The sequence below is a fragment of the Erigeron canadensis genome, chromosome 2 (genome assembly GCF_010389155.1).
Source record: "Erigeron canadensis isolate Cc75 chromosome 2, C_canadensis_v1, whole genome shotgun sequence".
In the NCBI taxonomy this organism is placed as follows: Eukaryota; Viridiplantae; Streptophyta; class Magnoliopsida; order Asterales; family Asteraceae; genus Erigeron; species Erigeron canadensis.
Window position 1 is genome coordinate 13,034,922 of NC_057762.1, and position 27,435 is coordinate 13,062,356.

General features: G+C 36.7%; 2 protein-coding genes across 2 annotated transcripts; both read right to left on the bottom strand.

Annotated features, from left to right (window-relative positions):
* Positions 1-452: 452 nt before the first annotated feature.
* On the bottom strand, positions 453-2,858 carry LOC122587735. Its single transcript, XM_043759897.1, has one exon. It carries the CDS (start codon positions 2,856-2,858, stop codon positions 453-455), a length of 2,406 nt encoding a protein of 801 aa, XP_043615832.1.
* Positions 2,859-4,682: 1,824 nt separating this feature from the next.
* LOC122587736 lies at positions 4,683-25,874 on the bottom strand. Its single transcript, XM_043759899.1, has 3 exons — positions 25,569-25,874; positions 4,885-5,886; positions 4,683-4,730 (listed from the first exon to the last, which is right to left on the bottom strand). The coding sequence occupies exons 1-3, from the start codon at positions 25,872-25,874 to the stop codon at positions 4,683-4,685; spliced, it is 1,356 nt and encodes a 451-aa protein (XP_043615834.1).
* Between the last annotated feature and the right edge of the window lie 1,561 nt (positions 25,875-27,435).

The following is a 27,435-nucleotide window of genomic DNA, read 5'->3' on the forward strand; positions in this document are numbered from 1 at the left end:
AAGGGATCCTTAGGGCAGGCTTTGTTAAGATCCGTGAAGTCCACACAGACCCTCCATTTCCTCTTCTTTTTCTACACTACCACGACATTTGCAAGCCACTCTGGAAACTTCACTTCTCTTATCTTAGCCTTCAGTAGCCTTTCAACATCTTCTTGAATAATTGCATTTCTTTCCAAAGCAAACTTTCTTCTCTTTTGTTGAATAGGCCTGAAACTTTTATGAATTCCTAATTTATGAGTAATAATATCTTTAGAGATACCTGTCATATCTTCCTGCTTCCAAGCAAATGTAGATCTTCTCTTGCTTAGAAAATCGACGAGATCCTTCTCAAGATTTTCTGGTATCTTCTTTCCTATGAACACCTTAATAGCAAGATCTTCATTTGATATCTGGACCTCTTTTACATCTTGATCTTCAGATTCCCTGGTATCAAGAATGTTCTTCCTTGAATGCTAAGCTTCATTAGATTTATTTGTAGATTTCATGGAAGCCGTATAACATTCCTTAGCATCTTTCTGGTCTCCTTTTATCTTCACTACTTCCCAGGGAGTTGGGATCTTCACGCATTGATGATAAGTTGAAGGAACAGCTCTCATTTCATGTATCCATGGCCTACCTAAAATAATATTGCAACCAGGTAAAGAGTCAATAACACAAAACTTTTGCATTGAATTTACTCCTTCGACATAAACTGGCAATTTTATTTCGCCATAAGTATTCTTCGTTTCTCCGCTGAAACCAACGAGAACTGTGGATATCCTGCAAATTTCTTCTTTAGAGATTCCCATCCTTTTCAAGGTTTCTAATCTAATGATATTGACTGAACTGCCATTATCAATTAAGATCCTGCGCACAAAATGGTTAGCCATATATAAAGTCACTACCAAACCATCGTGGTGAGGATCCTGGACGCTTTCCATATCATCCTCTTCAAAAGTCACTTTATCCATTCGTAGCACATGGGATTTCTGCAGTGGCTTTTCTCCTTTTTCTGATTTACCTTCCTTTGCATTCCTCTTTGCTGCCGAATAGGATATACCACATACTTCCGATCCACCTGAAATATAATTAATATTTCTAGCATTAGTCGGAGTTAATTTGGGCCTCGCTGGCTGTTGTTGAATCTGCTTGTCCAAATCTTTAATATCGATATCTTGAGCCTTCTTTTTGCCAAATAGTTCTGTTAAATATCCCTTGCCAACGAGTATCCCAACTTCCCTCCTGAAAGCAAAACACTCTTCAATAGTATGCCCAAAATCTTCATGATAGGAACACCATCTTGACTTGTCTTTGTTTGCATCATTCTTAGGATTCTTGGGAGGCCATCTGACTTTGTCCCCAAGATTCTTCATTGCTGCTACTATTCCTGCAACATCAACAGGGAAACAATATTTAGATAAGTCAGGATATTGATAACTTCTAGGCCTCTCGACTGTATTTTGTTGCACAGCTCTCGTATATGGCTTGTTTGTGCTTAGTTGGAATATGGGAGTTTCTGTTCTCTTATTTGGACGATCATATGTTGATGGTGTCTCCATCTTCTTTCTCAGTATTTCGTCTTCTTCCAACCTGATGAACCTCAAAGCACAATTTCTTGCTTCGTCAAGTGACCTACAAGGTGTCATAACAAGATCCTGATAATATAAAGAATCTTTGCTTAATCCCATCTTCAGAGCTTGAACTGCTATGTTCATGTCTAATTTTGGAATCTGCAGAGATTCCCTTGTAAACTTGTTGAGAAATTCTTTTAAAGATTCATTATTCCTTTGAGTGACTTGATAAAGATCACTCGTTATCTTTTCAAAAAGTCTACTACAAGAAAATTGTAAATTAAACTGATTAACTAAATGTGCAAAAGAAGTAATAGATCCATTTGGTAAAATTAATAACCACTTCAGGGCTGAACCTGACAATGTAGCCCCAAAACCTTTGCATAAGCATGCTTCCCTCAGATCCATTGGAATTGGAACTGTTTCCATTCTTTCCAAATATTGGGCCACATGTTCTTCTGGGTCAGTGGTCCCATCATATATTTTCATATGAGGTGCTGAGAATTTCTTCGGAATTTCCACGCTAGCAATAGCCGGTATAAACCTGGAAACCTTGTACATCTGTGGATCGGCTTCTGGGATTGGCTGGCAGTATCCCGGAACTGTTGAGATTAGTTCCTTGATTTTCTGCAACTCCCTTGCTAAATACGCATTTGCCACATTGTCCTGCATACCGTTAGCATTATTTTCATAACTAAGAGGGGAATTAGTCAAACCTGGAGTCACCGTAGAAGACGGAGGAGTTTGTTCATTATTATTGTTATTGTTGTTATTATTTGAACTATTTCCTCCATAAAAGAAGGAAGCAGATTCGAGTTTTGCAGGAGGAGTAAAGAATAAATGACCCAATGATTGAGACGCCGACGCTCCTTGAGTACTGGTTCTTTCAAAGTTGACACTCCTATTAATTGCAGGTGAATTCTCTTGAGCCTCTAAGTCATGAATTCTGACTTCTAGACTTCGAGATCGTTGGCTCTCGCTTCCTATCATTCTAGACTCCAAAATATCAAATCTAGCGATATTTTCTGATTGTGTCGTTGCTAATTGTGCCTGCAAACCTTTAATCATGGAAGCAACATTTGGGTTAGCGTTAGTTTCGCCATGATTAGTTCTTACCTGTGATCCTGCAAATGGATCGAAATAGGGTTCCGGCTTCTTAGACATCGGGCCAATTGGATCAGATCCTACAGATGAATCATCAATAGCTTTTCCAGTGTTCCTGTTATTATTACTTTTTGTAGATTTGGTTAAATTCTTCAAAGTTGTAGATCCAGAAACAGCAGAAGAAGCATTTTGGGAGGTCGACATTCTTAGCGGATTAATTTGGTAAAAAAACTCTTGAAATCAGGATTAAGATAATGTGATCAAATTACAAAAACACCTTTTTGCCCCATGGTGGGCGCCAAATTGTTTCGTCAAAAATTACCTAAGATAATTTTAGAAAGGATTTTAGACAACTAATGAACCGAAGATTTGTAAGTGGGGTTTGGTGTTCAAGGATCTTCAAATAAAAAGAAAAGTTTTTGTTAGGTCCAGTTTTGGCTGAAAACTGGAGCTCTCCAGTTGCATCTGGAGAGCATGAAGAATTTTCCGAAATATTATAAGTCCAGTTGCATCGTACAGTTTAAGCAACTGATGACTTCCTCCAGTTGAGATCTGAAGACTAGAATCTGAAGACCTTCTAGTTGAAGTCGAAGACAACAAATGGAAGACAGAGATTGACAATGGCAGCGAAGCCCAGTTGACAATCTACCAGATCAATCAATTGGAGAATCCTCCAGAGTAAATGCTCTTACAAAGCTTTACACTGATTACGAGGAGGACCTTTTACACTACATCCTTTTACCCGGACAATAATCTTGTCTGTGGATAAAAGTGCAAAGATGTAGAGTGGTTGAATAAAGTAACCTTTTGTCTTACTTTATTTAGTACACACAAAGGATTATTTAACAATACTTTTGTGTGTTGTGAACCATATTTATACGTCGAAGTTGAGATCCCAATGCTCATACTTCGACTATAAATAGAGGTCCTTGCCCAAGCATTTAAACAACTTTGCAAACACATACATTCTGCAATATTGGTGAACTTGTGCAATATTCTCTCAATCGCAAAAAGGAACATTTCACAACTTTAAGTGTTTCGATTGTTAGGAGAATTTCCAAGTATAGATCAATTGTATTTCATAGGTTGTTAGGATATTTACATCTTTGTATTATCTTGGTTCCGCAACAACCTTGTATTTTATTTAACAATCAATAAATAAAATACACTTTAAAATTACATATTGTCTCATCGATATAAATACCTGTAACTTATATCTATTGCATTGTATTTACTTATTTACATTGTCACCTTAATAAGTAAACCTCCAGATTACCTGGTACACAACTACTCTAAACTGGTCACATCCAGATTAAGTGATTGTGTTGCAAAGTACACTCACCATTGACATAGAGGTGTCTTCAGCACCCATCTAGTAATAGTTTGGGACTTACAGTTTTCTTATCAAAAATAATTAAACTAAGAGTTTGTTCTAGAAACGAGTTCGAAATGATCTTTGAGATCGAAATTCTTTGAGTAAATAAGAAAACGGTTGATGATAATCTAAAATAGCGCCAAATAAAGTATAAATCTTAACGAAATACGAATAAAAGTAAAGATCTTAATGAAATGCAAATAAAAGTAAAGACAGCAGAATTTTGTTGACGAGGAAAAACCCTTGATCCAGTTAAGTAATCTTAAGTAAAAAATCTCGGGAGGATGCAATCGACCCTTCTTATGTTCTTTTATTATTTATGTTGATTACAATACAATGAATGAGTGAGTGATTTGATCGAAGTTATGAAAGTAAAGCAATGAATGAGTGTGTGTGATTACAAGTGTGAGTACTGAATGCTAAGTGCCTAGACTTCGATCAATCACTCGTTATTTATAATGTAAACATCTAACTAACTATCCAAAATATCCGGGATCTTCCGCGTCTTGTTAATCAACGTGTTGAAGTGGGAAAATAGATGTTGAGTCTCCTTTGACACGTTTATTCTTCTATTCTGTTCCGATATTTATGGGATTGCATATTGACTCTCTCATGAAACCCGTTGCGTAAGTGTTGATACACATGTTCGACCGTTAGCCATTTCCTGAATATCCTGTATCTTGATTATAGAATCTAGGATCCTGCAAAACATATAAATATTATCGTGTATAACAGAATTTCATGTTAGTGATATCTTTATTCAGGATCACAGTTATAGAAAATCTGACCCTAAACAACATGAATCAAGTAAATATATATGTTTTGAAGTAGTTCAATGTATTTAAATAAAACTACCTGCACAATATTCCTCTCTCCAACATCTTCTATCACATCATTAATCATATGGACAATCAAGTTAGAATTCTTCACATGTTCTGACGCATCAATTGATTTCAAAAAAATTGTTCCATGAAGACAATTGACTAAGAAGTTTATCAAACACCTTCCTTTCCCGTCTGTCCAGAAATCAGACATAATGCTACACTTATATTCTTTCCAATGTGGCCTAAATGAATCCACAAACCTTTTTGTTTCTTCTAAACGACTTTTCAACAATGTGACTCGGATATTATGATACGATGGAGCTGGCATACCTCTTCCATAATCCCCGACAGCATTGATGAAATCTTGGAAACCTTCATCACGCACGACATTGAAAGGTAAACCAACAGAATAAGCCCAAGTTGCAAATTTATCCCAAGCTCTCATCTTTAACTTCTCTTTTATTGGATTATTTCTATCCAAGGAACTTTTTTTTGTTTTTTCAAAATCTGTATTTAACAGAACATCCATGGGACCTCTCGTGTTGCTAGGACTTACAAATTTATTTTTATTTGAAACACTTTCTTTAGATACAACTTCTTGAACATCATCATTATCAACTTCAGCTTCCTTACCCTCTTTTACTTCAGAATAATCATTTGCACATGATCTAAGTATCTCTCTGTTTCTTTTTTTTTTTTCTAACTGTGCCTGGTCTTTTTCTCTCATCGAAGCCAATACCTTTTTCGTAATTTCCGTAGTCACTTTTTCACAGCCCGAAACTTGTCCTCCAGTATGAGTTAGGTGTTGCTTTAGTCGTGTAATTCCTCCTCCACCCATCTTCTTATTACATAACTGGCACCAAACAATACTTTTGTTATTGGGATCTCTCTGATCTCCCCATTCCCATGCCATATCTCTATTCGATCTTTTACTCGAATCAGATGACATTGTATTAGTGTTTGAAGGGTTTACAGATGCGTGAGAAGATGGAGTTGTTGAACCATTGTTACCGGTCATAATCAGCCCTACTGCCTACCAAAAACAGAAAACTAAAAAATAGATGTTGCTGCTAGTTGATGTTTATGTTGCTGCTACTTCATAAAATAAAAAATAGAAATTAAGATAGAAAATAAGAAAGAAAAATAGATGTTGTTTATGTTGCTGCTACTTTATAAAGTAGAAATTAAGATAGAAAATAAGATAAAGATCATACCTAATTGTTGTTTATGGTGCTGCTGCTTGAAGTCTGCTTGCGCTACTGCTGCTTGAATAGTTGAATCTTGATCCGATAGGTGGTTATTGGAAATTAGGTTTCTTTTGTTGTTTTATATTTGGTGGGTTTTATTACTGATGGGTTTAATTGACATATAGGCCCAAAAAGTAACCCATTTATTTTATTAAGTTAGCCCAAAAAAAAAAAATCCACCGAAAAAACCACGGAATCAACCGAAATTTAGATAGATGAATTTCGGTCAAAACCACTGAAAATTTCGGAAACGAAATCTAAACCGAAAATATGGCCAACCACAGAAAACCGAAATTTCACCGAAATTGATAACATAGGTATCATCCGCCTCCATCTGCTTTGATATTTCTAATTTCCTTCTTTTAATACATATCCAGATATTGCAATATATAGTGTGTGTTATGAATTATTCATGTTATCATTTAATGCAAATCTATTTCTTATTGATATATTTTTTTTGCAGGTGTTTCTAGACGTGATTATTAATTTAGTTCCAAATTATCATCTTCGTAATTGCAAGAATAATCATCACTACCTAATTGCCAAAATGGAAGCAAATTAATATAAAGATGGCACTTAATGGGTGGTGTTTTATTCTTGTCTTTAAATTTATGTTGTACAAGTAACTATCTAAACTAACACACACTTTAACGAGCAGAGAACCCGGTCAATGCAATATAGCCTAGTGCTAAGTTACAGGATCGTTCGCAGGGACACGTTGCGTTACCTAATCTAGTAGTACGTGTAATTCTAGTTTGTTTGGGGTTTTGTCACTAACTCCTAATAAACTAATACTTTTGACAGTAAAATAAATAAAATCTAACCACGCGCTTTGCAGCAAGAGGCTAATCTGAAAATAGTTTGGAAAAAGCAAAAAACAGTAATTAAATTAAAATACTTGTATGGCATCTCTGATCTCATGGTACGACCAAATACTATCTTTCTGGTTTGTTAGCTTATTGGAAACTTAATCACGGTTCATATTCTCGTTAGATTCACTTTACCTAGTTAGTAGTGTTGTCGCTAGACTCACACTACCCATTAAAACAAATTCTCGCTAGATTCATTGTTTTAAGCATTATGACCTAAAGTTTGTGTTACTAATTCATCTTTTGATTACCTGGCTCTTAAGCCATGACCAGATATAATTCCCTCCGGTGACCACAGTGCTCGTTTCTAAGTCACAGGATCGCATATGGTATTGTTAAGCTTCATGTTCAATTCATCCTAGTTACTATGGTTCTGGATTGTAGATGCAGATTCGTTGTGACAATTGCAACATAGATTTGATTATCGTTTACGTTTTAGGAACTATGTTTGTAATCATTTAGATAAGAACTTGTGTTGATATTTAATTATTACGTTTGAACTTCAATATTATATCTGTTTATGTTTTGTATTGTGTTTGTGTGTTATATATTGTTTTGCAAGTACAAGAACATAGAATCAAGGTTTATAAGTGTCGTAGAACACTTAAACGATGATTGGATGTTATGTATGAGCCAAACAAAGCTAAACAAAGAGTCAAAGGTCGTCCCTCGTGCTGACGTCATCAGCATGTAGGAACAACCTCGTGCTGACGTCAGCACGAGGCAGTCGATTGACTTATTGTTTCGGGCCTAAGCTGCAATTAAGGCCTAAGCCCACACGATCCAATACTTAACTAGTATAAATACAAGACCTAATCTACGGAATTAGGTTAATCCTTGTTAATTGTTTTCGAATTATTCACGAATTTACGAGTCAAGGTTATTTGTTCCTTCGTGTGATCTCCTACACGAACCACAAGCCTTGTGCATCTCCTTGGGTTGCTTAATTGCTTATTAATCAACAAAAGGCAATAGCAATCTAGTTATCTCAAGAGGATTCCGCACTCTTGACATAACGAATCGCATCTTATTACGATCCACGCAACAATAGGGCACCTTACAAGTGGTATCAGAGCCCTAAGGTTGATTACCAGAAGGTTTAAGATCATTTGATTAGCTATTGATTGCAATTTTGTTCGAAATTCATGTTAATTTGCATTTTCGTGCTCTTCTTCGTGCTACTTAGTGCATACGTCAGCACGAAGTGAACTTCGTGTTCGTGTTCACGTCATCTGTTAACTTCGTGTTAGCTTCGTGCCACGTCAGCGCGAACCACTCTTCGTGACTTAGGTCATGACTAGTGTTTCGTATACTTCGTGTATTCTTTGTGCTTCGTGCGACGTGTACTTCGTAGAAGTCATACAGCTTCGTGCCACGTGACTTCGTGCTTCGTGCCACGTGACTTCGTGCTTCGTGCCACGTGTCCTTCGTGCCACACGAACTAAGTAGTATTTCGTTTTACTTGAATTCAAAGGATTCGAAATGACGACTTTACCAGCTGCCGCAAACTCACCTAATGCCCTACTTATCAGCCAGATGATCATGCACGATCATGAGGTTGGTCGGGGTAATACACCTCCAAATCTTTTCGGTATGGAAAATTATTGGATGTGGAAGAGACGTTTTGAAGACTACATTCGTCTCACTGACATGGAAATGTGGCTTGTGATAACTCAAGGTTTTGATTGGCCTTCATATGAGAAGAATGGAGTGATCGGTAGGTATACTTATGCTGATATGCCTATTGAAGAATGTAAAAGATACGTTGTTGAGGGAAAGGCATTGTCCACTCTTATTATGGCCTTGCCTCAAGATAGTGTATATCTGTTCAAAAAGTACACTACTTCAAAGTTTTTATGGGACGCTCTTGAAAGATATTGTGAGGGCGATGTAACTTTGAAGAAGAATCGTATCAAGCTTCTGAAGCGCCAGTATGAAGCCTTTAATGGATTGAAAGGAGAATCTCTTGACGAGATTATTATTCGATTCAGTCATTTGACCACTGAGTTGTCGTACTTTGAGGTTGTTTATCCTCAAACTGAGCTAGTTGATAAGTTTTTGGACTCACTGCCTAAGACATGGACTGTTTATGTTCATCAACTTCAAGATAATCAGGAATACAGTACATGGGACTTTGAAAAGGTAGTCTCCAAGCTGAAGAACAGAGACATGAAGAGAAGGATTAAAGATACTCACTCGGATTTTACACAAGATCCATCCTTATATCATGCTAAGTCTGTTCATTTAGCAAGTTCCAGGTCAGAAAACAATGCATTTCTAAGTGGTGCAGAAGCTACACCAATAGTAGATGCTGAAGGTATTGCTGGATATGTTGCTTATGACAATACACATTCGAATGTTAAGAGCAATTTACAATCTTTCCATTCTATGCCAATGAGTATGAGTTCTGCAGAAGGTAGAATGAGTGTTTACTCAGCCTTTTGTAATGCTCATGAAGCATTTATTGGAGGAAAGATTACTGATCCTGCAGTAATTGATGAGGATTACAATCAAATAGATCCTGATGATTTGGAAGAAATGGATCTACAATGGCAGCTTGCTATGCTTATTATTAAGGTCAGAAGATTCACTCAGAGAACTGGGAGACCTATAGGTAATGGCACTAAAGGCTTTGATAAATCCAAGATGAAATGTTATAACTGCGATAGATTTGGTCATTTTGCAAGAGAGTGTCAACGACCTAAGAGGATTGATAATACCGTTGCTGGTCGTTAAAATTACAATCAAGGCGGTATTACTCCGAGTAATCATAAGACGCAAGCAATGATTGCATATCCTGCTACTCCACAACAGCCAGTTTCATCACCATTTTCGGAGTCAAAGGTTGTTGTTCAAAATCCAGATGGTACTTATCAATGGAATACACAATCTGATGATACCTCGAATCATGCCTACATGGTAGAATTAAATGATGAAGTAGCTGCAACAATTGATTATGCTGTGTACTCAAGTGAAGAAAATGCATCTGAGATAGTTCAGAAGAATATATGTCATGTTGCTGAGACCGAAAGATCTGAGAATGAACAAATGACAGCAGTAAAAGCATCTAAAGAAAAGGAAGAGTCATCAAGTCCTGTTGATGACATTTCCATGAAGAGCATTGAAGAACAGATGAAGAACTTCGTGATACCTGAAGGTATGACAACTGAAGACTTTGTTGCATACATGGCAGATTGCAAGGCTGCAGATCAGAAGGTATCTTGTTCTTTATCTTCTATAATTGATGTGTGTAAAATGTTGTCAGATTTAAAACTTGAGGTGTTTGTTTTGAATAAGTCAGTTATTAACGTAACTAGTCAGAACAACATGTTTAACAAAGAAAACGACTCTTTGTTTGCCAAAAATTCTGGTTTGGTAAAACAAGAAAGTCTTTATCAAGATAAGATTCGTGCATCTGATAAGGATATTCTTGCATTAAAAGAAAAACTAAAGGAGTCAGTTCTGATGGAAAAAGTGGGAAATGAACAATATGCTCAACTAACTGAAGACTTTTCTAAAAAGGAGAAAGAATTAGTTGACGCAAAGTTGGAGATAGTTAAGCTTAATACAAGACTAGATCAAATTAGGGGATTATGATTTAATAAAATCAATGCAGATGCAAAAACCTGTACCACAGGATTCAAAAGATAAAAGTGGTTTGGGTATAAGTTATAATGAGTTTAGAGGTCTATTAAATGATAATTATACAGAGTCTCTAACACAGCTTACTGAAAAGATTGATAGTAGTGAAATTGATCCAATCATTTCAGAAAAACAAAATGTTGATCCAAAGACCCCTAAAAGCTCTAAAAACTCGATTGATAATATTAAAGAGCTTAACAAGAAACATAAGCTTGAAAGTTCATTTGTTAAACCAGTGGATCCTAAGAATGGAGTTTATGATACTAGTGCTTCTAAAGGATCTAGTCAAGTAAAGTCAACTTGTCCTGTAGATAAGAACATTAAATGTTTTACAATGAAAGGATGTGATACTATTTTTACATCAAATGAAATTGATTTTGAAAAGGTCGATCATGACAAGATTGATAAAGTATGGAATAAGGATGAATCTACGTCTAGTGAAGTCCCCTTAACTCCATACAGGACTCATAAAAATTCTCAAAAGAAGGTACATTTTTCGGATAAAAATGAGTCAACTGGTTTATCAAAAGAGGAGTCAGCCACAACTGAACTTAAGGAATGTTTAGGCATGACTTCAGCTGAGTTTGATGTTAAAGCTAAGAAAGCAAGAGCTAAAAAATCTTGTTTCTATTGTTATGAAGTAGGACATGTTTATAGTTGCTGTCCAAATAGGAAACGGAGATGTCCTGAAAATGGTATGTCTTCTGGAGGATCTAGTGACTCAGATATTGTTGCTCATTGTTAGAAATCCAAAAATAGTGATACATTGTAATTTAAGTTATGGACTTACTTGTTGTTAAGTCATGTGTTGATGATTTCTAAGGTTGAGGGGCTAATTGTGATAATTAGCATAGTTGATTTGTTTAGACTATAAATAGCCCTCAATTCCTTAGAAATCATAACATTAGCATAACTCTTGACATACATTCCATACCGTTACACCTGAATAACACACACTTGATCCCAATTCTCTCTCAACACACACACAAACACCAAGAACACACACACTAACCAAACACCATTGTTGATCTCGATCCATAACTGAATTCAATCACATTTTCATCAAAAATCACCTTTAATTCTGTTTCTTTTTTTTGTTTCTGTTCGTTTTTGTTCTTCACTGAAAATCCAAAAATTAACCTCTCAAATCACATAAAATTACAAATGTTTGTTCACCGTTCGATTCCTCATAGTTAATAACATAATCCTCTCAAGTTTCGTATTCTAATTCGACCTGGATCAAAAGTTCAGATTTTGAGTTTTTGGCGCTAAAATTTGGGATTTGATTCTGTTGTGTTATAAGCTAAATAGTGTTAATCGGATCATTGCTAAGGTGAAAACAAACTGTTTGCAAGTGGTTTCATGATCCAATTCTCAGAAAATCAAAAGATATTGAAGTTTTAAAAATCGTCAATGGAGGTGTTCATACTCAGAGGTTGAATACGACTATGAGATGCTAAACGATCTCATTTAGATCGTTTTAGTTTTTATTTCCTTGGAACATACATTTCAGTGTTGTGGCTTGTAAAACGATTAAAATTTTGATCGTTTTGACAAGTGTGGTTGTTGTGAGAAGAGTTGATTGTGGCTAACTGATCCTTTGGATTGGTTTTGGTCAATTCAATTTCTTGAAAAATACACAAGTTGTTGAGAAATCCTGAAAAAAAACCAAAACGATCTCTTTTAGATCGTTTCAGTTTTCCTTGAAACCAGAACGATCTCTTTTAGATCGTTTCAAGTTTTACTTGAACATTCTCTGGTTTGTGTAATTCGTGAAGAGTTGTGTTTGGGAATCATACTACTCTTGGGTAACTGATCTTCGTGATTGGTTTTGCTCAATTCATTTCATTCCATTTCATACCAAAACTCTGCCCAAATCATTTCAGAATACTTAGAATCTTTCTTCTTCTGAAAATCATTTCAAGTTTAAATCGTTTCACTCTTAATTCAATTTAGATCGTTTCAAATTAGATTGTTTCATTCCTGCACATTGAGATCATTTCATTCCTGGACATTTAGATCGTTTCATTTACTCTTCTTCTACATCATTTTATTTTAATTCCAATTCAGATCGTTTCATTTTCATTTCAATTCAGATCGTTTCAGTTCATTCCAAATTAGATCGTTTCATACTTTCATACTTTCTTCAAAATCAATTCAATTGTCAATTCAAATCAATTTCAAATGACTACTCGTGAAGCATTGTCTCTGGGTACTGATACAAGACCACCAGTTCTTTATCGTGGTAACTATGGACTTTGGAAGAAAAGGTTCATGGATTATGTGGAACGTCAGACTAATGGATTATGTGGAACGTCACAGTCTGTGTGAATGTTTCTACCCAAACTGATTTTAGTCTTTTAGTAGACCATTCCACTCAGACTACTTGTGTTTCATCTACTGTTTCCTCCACCCAAACCTTGACTGATTCTTTTGAGTGTTCATGTCAAAATGCTGCTACTGTAATAGCTGATGATTATGTGCAATCTGATTTATCCTATGACGAACTTGCGCATAGTTTAGTTTTGATATCGTACTACTTTAGGTTTTTCACTTGTAAGTTTCCTGAAGAGTTAGTTGTTCATCCTAAGCTTTGTGCTAGTATAGGTGTTAATACTTCTACTAAATTTTCTTGTGAAAACAAAGATGTGTCAGTTCAAGTTGTTTTCACTCCTGAAATTACCAATAGTGTGAAGTTGGAAAACAAAACTCCTGATTTTTCAAAAATCTCTCCAGTTTCACCATTCACCAAAAATGATTTTGATAAATTCATGGAGGGAGAATATGTTTTTGATTCTGAAACTGAGAAAAAGATTGAATCTACCAAAATCAAAGTTGAATCAAAAGAGGAATCTCCAAAATAGTTTTTCAAAGCTCCAACTTCAGATTATTCAAAGAAACGGGTTATTTCCAAACTCATCAAGACTGAACCAAAGAATGTCACCAAACCAAGAATGAATAAGTTAAAAACAAAGTGTCCTACCCCGAAAAAGCATGTTAAAACCAAACAAGATGAGACCAATCCCAAAATCAAATACAACAAAATGAAACTTCTGGAATTCAATTCAAATGTTCCTTCGTCTAGCTCTCATTCTAGTTCAATTTCTAAAGTGTCTAAGTCTATCTCTGTTTTGCTAACTAGGGATACTTCAAATGGTGCAACTAGGTATAGGGATAGATATGGCTGGTTTTCTCATGATAAAACAAAGAAACAAGAAGTTTCTGCACTTTCAAAAGAGTCTAAAAAGATAAAAGTGCTTCAAAACTTTCGTTCTAATCTTCTTAGTATCAATTCGACAGGTGGAAAGAGCTTAATTAGTGAGACTAAATGGGTAGCTAAGTCATTAGTACCTAAGTTCACTAATGTTGATAAAAAGAAGAAAAGGCGAAGAAGAAAAGCTGATAGTAAGAAGAAGCATGTTTCTGTTGATTCAAACAATTTATCTTTTAAGTCCTCTGTGTTAAACAATGTTAATGGTGCCAAGGCTAGACCTTCTGATGTTGTAAACAATGTTAATTCTAGTTCTCATATGCATGGTTTCAATGCTGGTAGACATGTTACTTTTGATTCGTGTGTTAATAATCGTATGTTTAATTCAAATGTGCTTGTAGATAATGTGCTTGTTAATAAGTATGTAGATTCGAAAGCATGTTTGTATGCATATCCTAAGTTATACCCCCTGCCTGTATTAACTAACCACAAAGGACCCGTCTTTAAGTGGGTACCTAAAGTCGGTTAAATTTTTGATTGCAGGAAATAATCATCTGTGTATGGATACTCGATTCCGGGTGTTCAAAACACATGACTGGCAATAAATCATTGCTCAAGAATTTTGTTGAAAGATTCATGGGGACTGTTCGTTTCGGAAACAACAATTTCGCTCCAATTCTAGGTTATGGAGATATTGAAAGAAACGGAATTGTCATCAAGAAAGTTCATTATGTTGAAGGCCTGAGTCATAACTTGTTCAGTGTTGGACAGTTCTGTGACAACAATCTTCAAGTTCTTTTTCGACAATCTCTGTGCAAAGTCCAAACTCTAGATGGAATTGATATCCTATGCGGAGATCGTGAAGACAATCTTTTCACAGTTAATCTTGATGATAACCAACCAACTGATAATATCTGTCTTGTTTCAAAAGCTACATCGAAAAATTCTTGGTTGTGGCATAGAAGGCTGTCTCACTTGAATTATCAAACCATCAATGCTTTAGTCAACAAGCAACTTGTTGAAGGCTTGCCTGACTACAAATATGAGAGTGAGCATGTCTGTCCTTCTTGTGCAGTTGGGAAGATCAAGAGAACTTCTCACAAACCAAAGAAAATCCCACACACTTTGGCACCTCTTCATTTGCTTCACATGGATCTTTGTGGGCCTATGAAAGTACAAAGCAGAAACGGGAAGAGATATATTCTGGTTATCATTGATGATTATTCAAGATACACTTGGGTTAAGTTTCTTGCTTCAAAAGATGAAACAACTCAAATTTTGATCCATTTCATCACTTCCACTCAAGTGAATCTTCAACTACCAGTCCGTTATATTCGTTCGGATAACGGTACTGAGTTCAAAAATGCCATCTTCAATGAATTTTGCAAATCAAAAGGCATTACTCACCAATTCTCTGCTGTCCGAACCCCGCAACAAAATGGTGTTGTTGAAAGGAGAAACCGTATGCTGGTGGAAGCAGCAAGAACAATGCTTGCTTATTCCAAGTTACCATCAAACATGTGGGCTGAAGCTGTTGACACTGCCTGTCATACTCAAAATCGGTCCATCATCAATCAGCGTCATGAGAAGACTCCTTATGAGGTTATTAACAAACGCAAACCCAACATCAATTACTTCCATATTTTTGGGTGTGTCTGTTATACCTTGAATGATCGGGAAAATGTTGGAAAGTTTGAAAGGAAAGGTGACGAAGGTTACTTTGTTGGTTACTCAAAGACATCGATTGCATATCGCATCTTCAATCGTCGAACAAACACGATTCAAGAAACCATGAATGTTTGGCTTGATGAGATGTCTGGCATGATATTTGAACAAGAAAGTTTGCTACCAACAATTAGTGATCCAAGTACTTCAAGTGCTTCCTCAAGGACGTCTACCTTAGCCTCAAAATTCAAGAAATATCCAACTCCAACAAGTGAAGAGCTAGATATTCTTTTCGAAGAATTCTATAACTCAAAACCGATTCAAGAAAAGGAACCTCAAGTCATCAATGAACCAATTCCGAACAATGACCCCATTCAAACAAATGAATTAGTTCCTGACAACAATCATGAATCATCTTCAAATTCTGCAGAGCAAGAAGAATCACCTTCGAGAGATATTTATTCTCAAAAGAATGTTCAAGAACAACCTTCTCAAATCACCCAAACAACAAATCCATCAAATACTCCAAATGTGTATGTGCCACTGGATTTTGATCATCCAAATTTTGAGGAAAGAGTTCTTCCAAGCTATGACTCCATTGCTCAACAGAACTCTGGATTTAATGATGATAATGTTGACATTCATCAACAAGATCCTCTTCCTCATGACAACAAGTGGTCACGTATGCGCAAAGATCATCCTACAGAACAGATCATCGGAGATCCACAAGCTGGTGTTTCTACCCGTACTACAGTCAATGAGTGTCTTGTTGCACTTTCACTGAGTAACATTGAACCCAAAACCATCTTTGAAGCTCTTTGTGATCCAGAGTGGGTTAAAGCAATGCAAGATGAATTAGCTCAGTTTGAGAGACTGAAGGTATGGAGATTGGTTCCAAATCCAAGGAAAGAAGAACCAATTCGCACCAAGTGGATTTTCAAAAACAAGAAGGATGAAAATGGAGTTGTAGTAAGGAACAAAGCTAGATTGGTTGCAAAGGGTTACTGCCAACAACCTGGTGTGGATTTCGACGAAACTTTCGCTCCTGTTGCAAGAATGGAGGCCATTCGTATTTTCTTAGCTTATGCCGCATTCAGAAACTTCACAATGTTTCAAATGGATGTAAAGACAGCTTTCTTGAATGGAGAACTCAAAGAAGAAGTTTACGTGGAGCAACCTGAAGGTTTTGTTGATCCTAAGAAGCCAAACCATGTCTACAGGTTAGACAAGGCCCTCTATGGTTTGAAGCAGGCACCCCGAGCATGGTATGATTCCTTATCTACTTTCTTACTCAAAGGAGGCTTTACCAAAGGTACTATTGACCCTAACCTGTTTATTCGTAAGCAAGGTAAACATGTTTTACTTGTCCAAATATATGTTGATGACATTATTTTTGGGTCAACCAGTCAATCTTTTTGTCGAAATTTTTCATCTCTAATGGTCAATCATTTTGAAATGAGCATGATTGGAGAAATGAATTACTTTTTGGGTCTACAAATCAAACAATTACCAACTGGTATTTTTATATCACAAGGTAAGTACATAAAAGATATGTTGAAATAGTTTGAAATAACTACTTGTACTTCAATTTCAACTCCAATGGCTGCTCGTACAAACATTAATGCTGATAAAAATGGGAAACCATTTGACCAAAAGAGGTATAGAAGCATGATTGGTTCGTTGTTGTATCTTACAGCATCTCGCCCAGATATAATGTTTGCAACATGTATGTGTGCTAGGTATCAAGCCGCTCCGATTGATTTACATTACCAAGCTGTGAAACGAATTTTTCGTTATCTGAAGGGTACACCCAATCTTGGTCTCTGGTATCCAAGGGATACTGGATTCAATTTAACTGCCTATTCAGATGCAGATCATGCAGGTTGTAAGCTTGGTCGCAAGAGCACATCTGGTACTTTACAATTCTTAGGGGATAAGATTGTAAGTTGGTCATCCAAGAAGCAAAATTGTGTATCTGTCAACAGCAGAAGCTGAATATGTGGCTGCTGCTAGTTGCTGTGCTCAAGTGTTATGGATGAAAACACAACTTACCGACTATGGTCTGAAATATGATTGTGTCCCTATCTATTGTGATTCACAAAGTGCCATTGCAATTGCTGTCAACTCAGTCAATCACTCACGCTCAAAGCACATTGATGTGAGATATCATTTTCTCAAAGATCATGTTGAGAAAGGTGACATCAAACTCTACTTCGTGGGAAGTGACTACCAACTCGCTGATTTGTTCACAAAACCACTGGACGAAAAGAGGTTTAATTTCTTAATCTCTAAACTTGGTATGCTAAATCTTGATCCTTAATTACCTTTACCATGGAAGGAATTCTTGATTCATTTTTCAAAAGTTATAAAAATTGAAAAAACCAAAAATCAAATACAAAAATATAAAATTTTGAAAAAATAACAAAAAAAAAAAAGATTTTTTTAATTTTTTTTTTACTTCAAAAGTGGTTCACATATACTCTGTATGTAACCCGTGTTTAAATGATGTATTTATTACTTCGTGGCTTATGCACACTCAGTGTATAACCCGTGCTTATTTGTGTTATTTATTTTATAAATAGCTTGCATATACTATGTATGCAACCCAGTTTTAAAAAGAAAAATTATTTATGTTTCAAAATTGAAATTAATTCATGTTGTTATACATATAAATTGATATAGGATAACATGGAATTGAACGCCTTTGTGTACTTCCAAATGGTCTTATATGAATGTATATGTGTAATACAAGATATTGATTGCAATTTTGTTACACCTGTATCAAAAACTCTCAATTGTTGATATGAGAAGCAAAGGATTGAACGCCCTTGTGTACTCCTGAGTTATCTCATCTTGAACAATTGATTGAGTTCACTTTTCATAAAACCTATTTTGATTTCACACAAATCATTTTTGCTCCACCTTTTCTATGAAAATCTTTTTGCTCTATCTTTGCATAGATTAAGGGGGAGTTTGTGATTTCAAATCTCTTTCAAAACTTCAAATGTGTTGTTTAAAATTTTTTTTTCACATTTGATGATTTTTTTCAAAACATTTGCTTCAAAAGAAGTTCGGTGTTTAGTTTGCACATGAGCGACTAGGTTTTTCTCAAAATTCTACTCCATGAATTTCATCATCGCCGATGAGTTCTAACCCCAGAGTTTTCACTTCTTTTATTAGATAGTGAGGGTATTTTTGAGTGATGATGAATTCGTGCAACTAAGCTTGGAGGGAGTACAGTCGAAAAGTGAGAGGTTATGGTGATAATGTTGTGAGAAAAGGGTTAAAAGAATTGATACCCTTCCCTAAAATTCTCAAATTGCCGGGTAAAACACATTTCTATCGGATGTCATTTGTTGATATCTCGGTATTGAAGAAGCCTTCATGGACCCAATGAAGCGATGCACATCCTTACCTAACCACTCAAGTGTTTCTTAACAAATGCTTGTTTTACTTCTCACGGAGATTTTCTCATTTCTATTGACTCTTCATTTGGAAGACGTTGATATTGAAAAAGGGTGACACTCTGCTCCAGTCCTCGACTTCATTTCATCACTTTGTGTCTAGAACTCTCGTGATTGATCATTAATTTGATCGTTATTCATTCTTTAGGACACATTTGCGTCATATCTTTGTGATATACATGCATATCTTTGTGATATAGCCGTAACATTTGTAGTGATATCTTAATTGATATTTCACGATGATCAAATGGAAATCCTACCATTGCTAACATCATTTCCAGCTTTGAACGTAGGTCTCATAATTACATTTTTGAAATTATTGAGTTAACAAGAAGTCTATTGTGACCTTGGATTTTTCCTAAAAGTCTTTAAGGATAGTAGAACATGGTTATCGAACGCTTAGGTGACACTGACCATGGTTTACATTCTTTGAAGCATTCTTGAGGTTGAAAAGCCAAAAGACCGAACTATGTTAGAGGTTTGCTTTGTGCATTTCTCAATGATACATAGGAAATCCGATAAATGAGATACATTTCTTTCGGTCATTTCATTAATCCTTTCGATTTTTGAATGCAAACGGATCATTCTTATCCTGTTTCTTTTTCTCATCACCCGAACACAGAAAACACCAACACTATGATACAATGTTTATCCCAACAACTTCAATCTTACATTTTAGTCATCCATAGGAACCATTGGGTTGGTTTATATGGTTAGATTGATGTTTTGAGTGTTGATAATTCTCCATGAGCATAATGTCTAGATTTTAGTCATGATTATTTCTTTTAAACAATCGAATCAATCAATGTTTGCATAATGACATTGGTTCTCAACTTTGTCATTATGAGGGGGGAGAAAATAGTATGATTGATTATTGATTAGGAGAAGAAATTAGAATGATTGATAAGGACAAGGAGAAAAAGTTTGTGTTTGGTTGTTTCAATTGCTTTTCGAGATACTATCATTCAGATTCTTGATTAGAAGTTTTCAAGTTTATTTGGAGTTCTTTTATCTTAAAATTTCATTTGTGACATCAACTCATCATTCTTCTTCAAAGGTTGTGTGACAATTTCATTCCAAACTGCAAGAGTTCCAAAATTCAAATTGAAGATTATTCATTTGAAAAGAAGAGAATATACATTCAAGATTTAATAAGAGATTTTTCAAAAATCAAAGAGACTGTGATTACTCATGAATTGAGGGGGAGCTTGATTAATTCATAAGAGACTTATCAAATCCTCATTCAAATGTTTACTCTCAAAAGTGCTTTAGACGATGTGACAAAGATCAAAACTTCAAAGGACAAAAGGCTGAAGATTCAAGACAAAAGAAGAAAAGCTTCAAAAAGAGTCTTCATCAAATTAAAGATCTTCAACTCATACAACAACACTTTACCAAAAGCTACATTGCACACATCAAGGGGGGGAGTACATATTTCTTAAAATTCATTCCAAGACTTCAAAGTAAAGACTTCAAGATTCGAAGATTGAAGAATTCAAGACAAGCTCCTACCTTCCGCACCTCAAAAGACAACTCTGATTCATGATTCAACAATCTTCATAGATTCAAAACATACACACACTCATCATTCTCTGTTCTAAAAGAACATTGAGAATCAACAAATGATTTAACTTCAAGAAGTCCAAGACCTAGACAGAATCAAGTTCTCCAAAGACAATGAGAAAGCTTTGAAGACTTGTTTCAACACACCAATTGTCTTCATCACCGGGCTCATCAAATTCATTCCTACAAGACAAAACAACACGTACTTCAGACCTTACAATATATCACTAAGGGGGCGAATGTTAGGAATCCAAAAATAGTGATACATTGTAATTTAAGTTATGGACTTACTTGTTGTTAAGTCATGTGTTGATGATTTCTAAGGTTGAGGGGCTAATTGTGATAATTAGCATAGTTGATTTGTTTAGACTATAAATAGCCCTCAATTCCTTAGAAATCATAACATTAGCATAACTCTTGACATACATTCCATACCATTACACCTGAATAACACACACTTGATCCCAATTCTCTCTCAACACACACACAAACACCAAGAACACACACACTAACCAAACACCATTGTTGATGTGAATTCGAGTGATAAAATCATGTTGTTACACTCATAATAATAGATATAAGACTCCAAAACGACAGGGACCTTCACAGAATACTACTTCTAGTAGTGTAAGTCCGAGTCGTTCTCGTACACCTCAAAGGAGTAATTTTGTTAGACCTAAAAATGGTGTTAAAATGTAATATTTTAGAGATGGAAGGGGCATTAGTGAAATCTTAGATTTATGGTATAAATACCCCCTTTCACACCTAATTTGTAAGACTTTTACCATTTCTTAATTAAAAACACACACATTCCACATGTTTTCTCTCTAATCTTCATCCCTAACCTCCATACACACACAAACACCTTTTCACACACAAACTCCATAAATTGCACAAATCTAGCTTAAATTTGTTTATTACAAATTCACCTAGGAAGATGGCTCAACAAAATCGATCTCCTCCTGTTAGAATTAATAGTTCGTCTAAATTCTATGATCGATTAGGAAGTCAACCTAGATTTGGTACTCACTCACCAAGGAATTCACCTCCTAAGACTCGTTTCACTTCACCTAAGAAATAGTCTGTGACACCATCTTCATCCAAGGCTCCATTACAGAGCGATGGATATTGGACCGAATTGATCATTAGAGATGAATTCGGCAAACCTAAACCTCAAAAGGTTTGGGTTCCCTTCAGAAACTAACCATCTTATTGTCTGATGTGCAGGGAGAACCAAGGAAGCCTATCAGTCTTTGGTATGTTGACAGTGGATGCTCGCGGCACATGACAGGGGACAAGAACGTTTTGTCCAATTATGAAGATGTAAATGGTTCGTATGTTAGTTTCGCTGGTCCCAAGGGCGGCAACATCTCGGGCCAAGGTGATGTTGTCAATGGGAAGATTACGCTGGAAAAAGTCAATTATGTGGAACAGTTATCACATAATCAATTAAGTGTTTCTCAGATTTGTGACAAGGGTAACACTGTCCATTTTAATGAGAAAGAAGCACTTATATTGAAATCAGGATATGTTATTCCTGAAGACTGGATCCTGCTAAAAGCTCCTAGGAAGAGAGACATCTATGGCCTTGTGTTAGGTGTTGATAATCCAGAGGAGTCTGTTTGCTTGTTATCAAAAACAAACGAATCTGAATCGTTACTATGGCATAGAAGAATGGGACATATCAATTTCTAAAAGATGAATGACATTGTCAAACATGGTTTGGTTGACGGCGTTCCCATGAAGCGGTTTGGAATGGAAGACAAATGTGTACCTTGTCTGAAAGGTAAACAACAAAAGTCTGCACATAAACCGAAACAAGAAAATTCTATTGCCAATTCTTTCGAGTTACTTCACATGGATTTATTTGGTCCAGTAAATGTAAGAAGTATCGGTGGGATGTATTACTGTTTGGTGGTTACTGATGACTACTCGAGATTCTCATGGGTTTTCTTTCTTAAATCGAAAGATGAAACTCTGCAGATTTTGATAAATTTCTTTGTCGAAACTGAAAACATTTATAGAGTTCGTGTTAAGAGAATCAGGAGTGACAACGGAACTGAATTCAAGAATAATGTGATGGATGTCTTTTGTTTGTCAAAGGGAATCCAACATCAATACAGTTCTCCGTATGAACCATAACAGAATGGAGTTGCTGAAAGAAAGAATAGGACTCTAATCGAGACAGCCAGAACTATGCTTGCAGATTCATGGCTTCCTACTATGTTTTAGGCGGAGGCGGTGAATACAGCTTGTCATATTTTAAATAGGGTTACTGTAGTTAAGCGTCATAATAAGACATGTTATGAGCTTCTACATAAGAAGAAACCGAATTTACAGAATGTTGAACCATTTGGTGTACCGTGTACTTTCTTGAAATATCTACCTTAGTCAAAGTTTGATTCAAAGGTTGAAAAGGGATTTCTCATGGGGTATAAACCGGGAACGTCAATTCGACGGGTTTACAACAAACAGACCGGCAAAGTTGATTTGGGAACAAATGTCAACATTGTCAGTCATAAGCCCGCTATTCATTCGGGAAGTGGCAAAAACTTCGATTACGATAGCGTGTTTAGTTCACTACATGGTCCTGATTCTTATTCAGATCCTGAGACAGTTGATGATGTGATTATTTTAAGAGATCACATGGATAATGCTCCTATATCTTCGCCTACTCGAAATGTCAATACTACTCCAACCAACGTTCAGTCTACTACTGATATTGATGAAAGTGGTAAGGACAAAGAAAAGACACCAGATTCAGACAATAGTGAACCCGAGAACACTACACCACCTACTCCATCGAAGGTTACACTGCCTGATGATGATCCTATTTCTGAAGAATTAGAAGATGATTTTAGCTCTCCTGAGTTTCAGATTAGAACAAATTTAGGAGAAAGTCTGAATGTTGATTCGGTTCCTCAATATCGAATTAATAAGGATCATCCGGTTGAAAATATTCTTGGAAATGCTACAGAACCCGTTCGGACTAGAAATCAGTTAAATAAGGACCTGACTAGTTTGTTCTGTGAAGTGAAAGACACTGGATTGATAACTGAGTGTTTATATTCTGGTTTCATTTCACAAGTAGAACCTAAGAATGTTAAGGCAGCACTTCAAGATCCATGCTGGGTTGAAGCTATGCAAGAAGAATTAGCTCAATTTGAAAAACCTGGAGTTTGGGAGTTAGTAGATGTGCCTAGAGGTAAAGAACCGATTGGAACTCATTGGGTATATAAATGCAAACGAGATGACAAAGGGATAATTACTAGAAATAAAGCACGTTTGGTTGTTCAGGGGTTTGCACAACGAGAAGAATATGACTATAACGAAACTTTTGCACCAGTTGCTAGGATTGAAGCTATAAGGTTATTTTTAGCCTATGCAAGTTTCAAAGGTATAAAGGTGTATCAGTTAGACGTTAAGAGTGCCTTCTTATACGGTGAAGTTAAAGAAGAAGTGTATGTTCACCAACCACCGGGGTTTGAAGATCCGAATTATCCAAGAAGAGCATGTAGCGGAGTTGTAAACGATGCTGATTGGGTGAAAAGTGGTACTGGTGGTGACGCCAGCGGCGCTGGTGAGGTTCCAAGCGGCGCTGGTCGGCGTTGCTGAGCATGTAGCGGCGCTGGATAGGTGAGTAGCGGCGCTGGTGGTGATGCCAGCGGTGCTGGGCTGCCCTGCTGGAGTCCCAGTGGCGCTGGTTCTTGACTAGCGGCGCTAGTGGCACCTGTACATGTTCCAAAATCTGATTTCTTCAACGATTTGATGCTCGAACTCCCCCACACTTAGCTTTTGGCCAAGTGCATGGTTTCCTTCGGACTACAAAGCAATATACTTCTGCACACTTCGATCAATTTATCAAAATGGAAAAATACGAGCTAAAATAAAAACAAAAAATAAAAAAATTAAATACGATTGCAATACGTTACTTGTTTCTTCAATCTTCGAAAGCTTGCATCTGTGATACTCATAACATTTTCATAAAATATCACAAATGATAAAATTTAAAACAATCACTTGGTTGTAATTAGTCACAATTTCCTAAAAAATGAAAAATAAAAATAAAAATTACTGCTTGGGTTGCCTCCCAAAAAGCGCTAAGTTTAACGAGTCTTCAGCCAGACTCGGTCTAGGAACTAAGTTAAGGAGTACGGGTTAGGCCTAGGGCCGACACCCGTTGGTGAATGTTCGAAGTGACTTATAGCTTCCTTAACGTTAGTTCCTTTCTTTTCCTCCGAGTTTTTTGAGTTCCTTCTCACTTCAGTAGCTTCATTTACCTCCACATCGATCTGTGTATGAAGTCCAGGGTTGGTTAGGTTGAAGACGGGCTTAATTTCGCAAAAATCAGAGCTGCGGGGGGCATCAGCGGCGCTGGTGGTGTCTAAGCGGCACTAGTAGGTGTCCTGTAGGGTACCAGCGGCGCTGTTTTTCGCATGTAGGCGTACTAGCGGCGCTGGTTGCAGTCCAGCGGCGCTGGTTGTCTCCAGGTGGGTGACCAGCGGCGCTGGTCTGTGTTCCCAGCGGCGCTGGTTGCTCTGTTTCAGTTTCGGTCTTCGCCTACTTGTACAATTCGGCTTTTTCTTTTAATGTCAATTTTTCTATTGCTGCGATGAATTCTTCGGGAGATGAGTCGTACACATTTATTTGAGCTTTTTCTAATTCTTCCTTTTCCTCCAAGAATAGTCCGATGTAAAGTTCTTGGCATGATGTTGACGTTGGATCCTGAATCGAGCATGGCTAGTACACTTCCAGTCTTGTCCACTTGACATTTGACCATCAATTTCCCCGGTAGTTCTTGACAATAATCATTCCATTCTTTGTTCGGTTCTGGTTTCGAGAAGCGGACCGTTTTTCCTCTCATTCCGATCAAAACTGAATCCCTGGTTTTATGTCTCGAATGCCCAGTGGCGCTGGTTGACATCCAGCGGCGCTGGTGATGTCCTGACCAATCTCTAGCGGCGTTGGTGTTCACCTGGAAGGCTATCAACGGCGTTGGTGGAAGTCCAGCGGCGCTGATGTAACATGATGACTTCGCGAATCGACTTTCTAACCTCATAAACTCTCTCCTTAAGTCTCCTGAAGCTTTCCATTGACCACTTAACATGACTGAGGGTAGAATGTAATTCCGCTTCTTCCGGTATCCATTTAGCTTGATCTTCTCCATTCAACCTCATATTTGTCAATTTTTCGACCAACTCTTTCAATTTCCCTTCGATCCTTTTCCATACCGTGCCTGCCTTCTTTTGTAGTAAGCTCTGAACATCTTCAGCTTTCGCAACATAGAGATCATATGTAAACTTTTCGTAACTTCTTTCCTTGAACGACCCTTCTCTGATGCGATCCACAATTTCGTTCATTGAGTTGATAAATTTCCAATGGAGTTGCATGCACTCTTCCCATGCCTATTCCCATCCTGTGTAATCCTTCTGATTGAAATCCTCAATCTCTTCCATCAACTGTTCTTGACGTATTAATATTTCTGGAAGTTTTGCTTTCGGCTTTGGATAATGACTAGGAACATCTTCAAAGTTACGGGGCTCCATTGGCGGTGCTGGTGTGATTCCGGTGGCGCTAGTTAGATCTCTCCAGTTCCTTTTTGCCCTTTTTTCTCCCGGAACGAAACGTATAGAGGCGTCCTGATCGTAGTTCTTAGTTCCGGACCTGAAATCAGCTGACCTAAAAGAAAGAACAAAGTCGAATTTAGGGTTTTCGGATAGTTCGTACCGTTCCAACAGCGCTGGTCTGACCCCAGCGACGTTGGCTTGTGCTACTGGTAGGATTCTCATATTTTTCTCCCTTTTCACTTCTTCTTCCATCTCCGAGTCACCTTCTTCTGATTTCTTCCAATGCATAATACCCATCTTGACTGAAATAACTAAACAAAAACTAAAGAAAGAGAAACAGGAATGAAAAAGAACAAAGAAACACGAAAACGATTAGTAACTTCTAAAACAAAATGAAAATGCAAACTAATTAAGCTAACCCTAATTTTAACCTAATTTGACCTAATTTTCTATTTAACCTAATTTGACCTAAAATCAAATACTGAAAAGTAACTACTTCGTGCCGAAACACAAAGTAGGGTCGAACTACACTACTAAACCAAGAATGCGTCGCGTCCCCGGCAGCGGCGCCAAAAGAACCTGATGGTGGTGTTTTATTCTTGTCTTTAAATTTATGTTGTACAAGTAACTATCTAAACTAACACACACTTTAACGAGCAGAGAACCCGGTGAATGCAATATAGCCTAGTGGTAAGTTACAGGATCGTTCGCAAGGACGCGTTGCGTTACCTAATCTAGTAGTACGTGTAATTCTAGTTTGTTTGGGGGTTTGTCACTGACTCCTAATAAACTAATACTTTTGAAAGTAAATTAAATAAAATCTAACCACACACTTTGCAGCGAGAGGCTAATCTGAAAATAGTTTGGAAAAAAGCAAATAACAGTAATTGAAATTAAAATACTTGTTTGGCATCTCCAATCTCATGGTACGACCAAATACTTTCTTTCTGGTTTGTTAGCCTGTTGGAAACTTAATCACGGTTCATATTCTCGTTAGATTCACTTTACCTAGTTAGTAGTGGTGTCGCTAGACTCACACCACCCATTAAAACAAATTCTCGCTAGATTCATTGTTTTAAGCATTATGACCTAAAGTTTGTGTTACTAATTCATCTTTTAATTACCTGGCTCTTAAGCCATGACCAGATATAATTCCCTCCGGTGACCACATTGCTCGTTACCAAGTCAAAGGATCGTATCTAGTATTGTTAAGCTTCATGTTCAATTCATCCTAGTTACTATGGTTCTGGATCCCTCAGTTACAAGTGAATCACTTTTTACTTCTAGTTATAGACCGACTAGTTGTTTTTTGTCCTAGCATATTAGCCCTAGAGCATGATCATAGACAACCATT

What these genes read in the sequence shown, in the direction of transcription:
- LOC122587736 (XM_043759899.1), bottom strand. Translation starts at nt 25,874, where the DNA reads ATGAACGAAATTGTGGATCGCATCAGAGAAGGGTCGTTCAAGGAAAGA. An exon ending in TTAAGGAGAGAGTTTATGAG is followed by an intron (nt 5,887 to 25,568) that starts GTTAGAAAGTCG and finishes TGTTTTTGGTAG; the next exon opens with GCAGTAGGGCTGATTATGAC. An exon ending in GAGAGAGGAATATTGTGCAG is followed by an intron (nt 4,731 to 4,884) that starts GTAGTTTTATTT and finishes TATGTTTTGCAG; the next exon opens with GATCCTAGATTCTATAATCA.
- LOC122587735 (XM_043759897.1), bottom strand. Translation starts at nt 2,858, where the DNA reads ATGTCGACCTCCCAAAATGCTTCTTCTGCTGTTTCTGGATCTACAACT.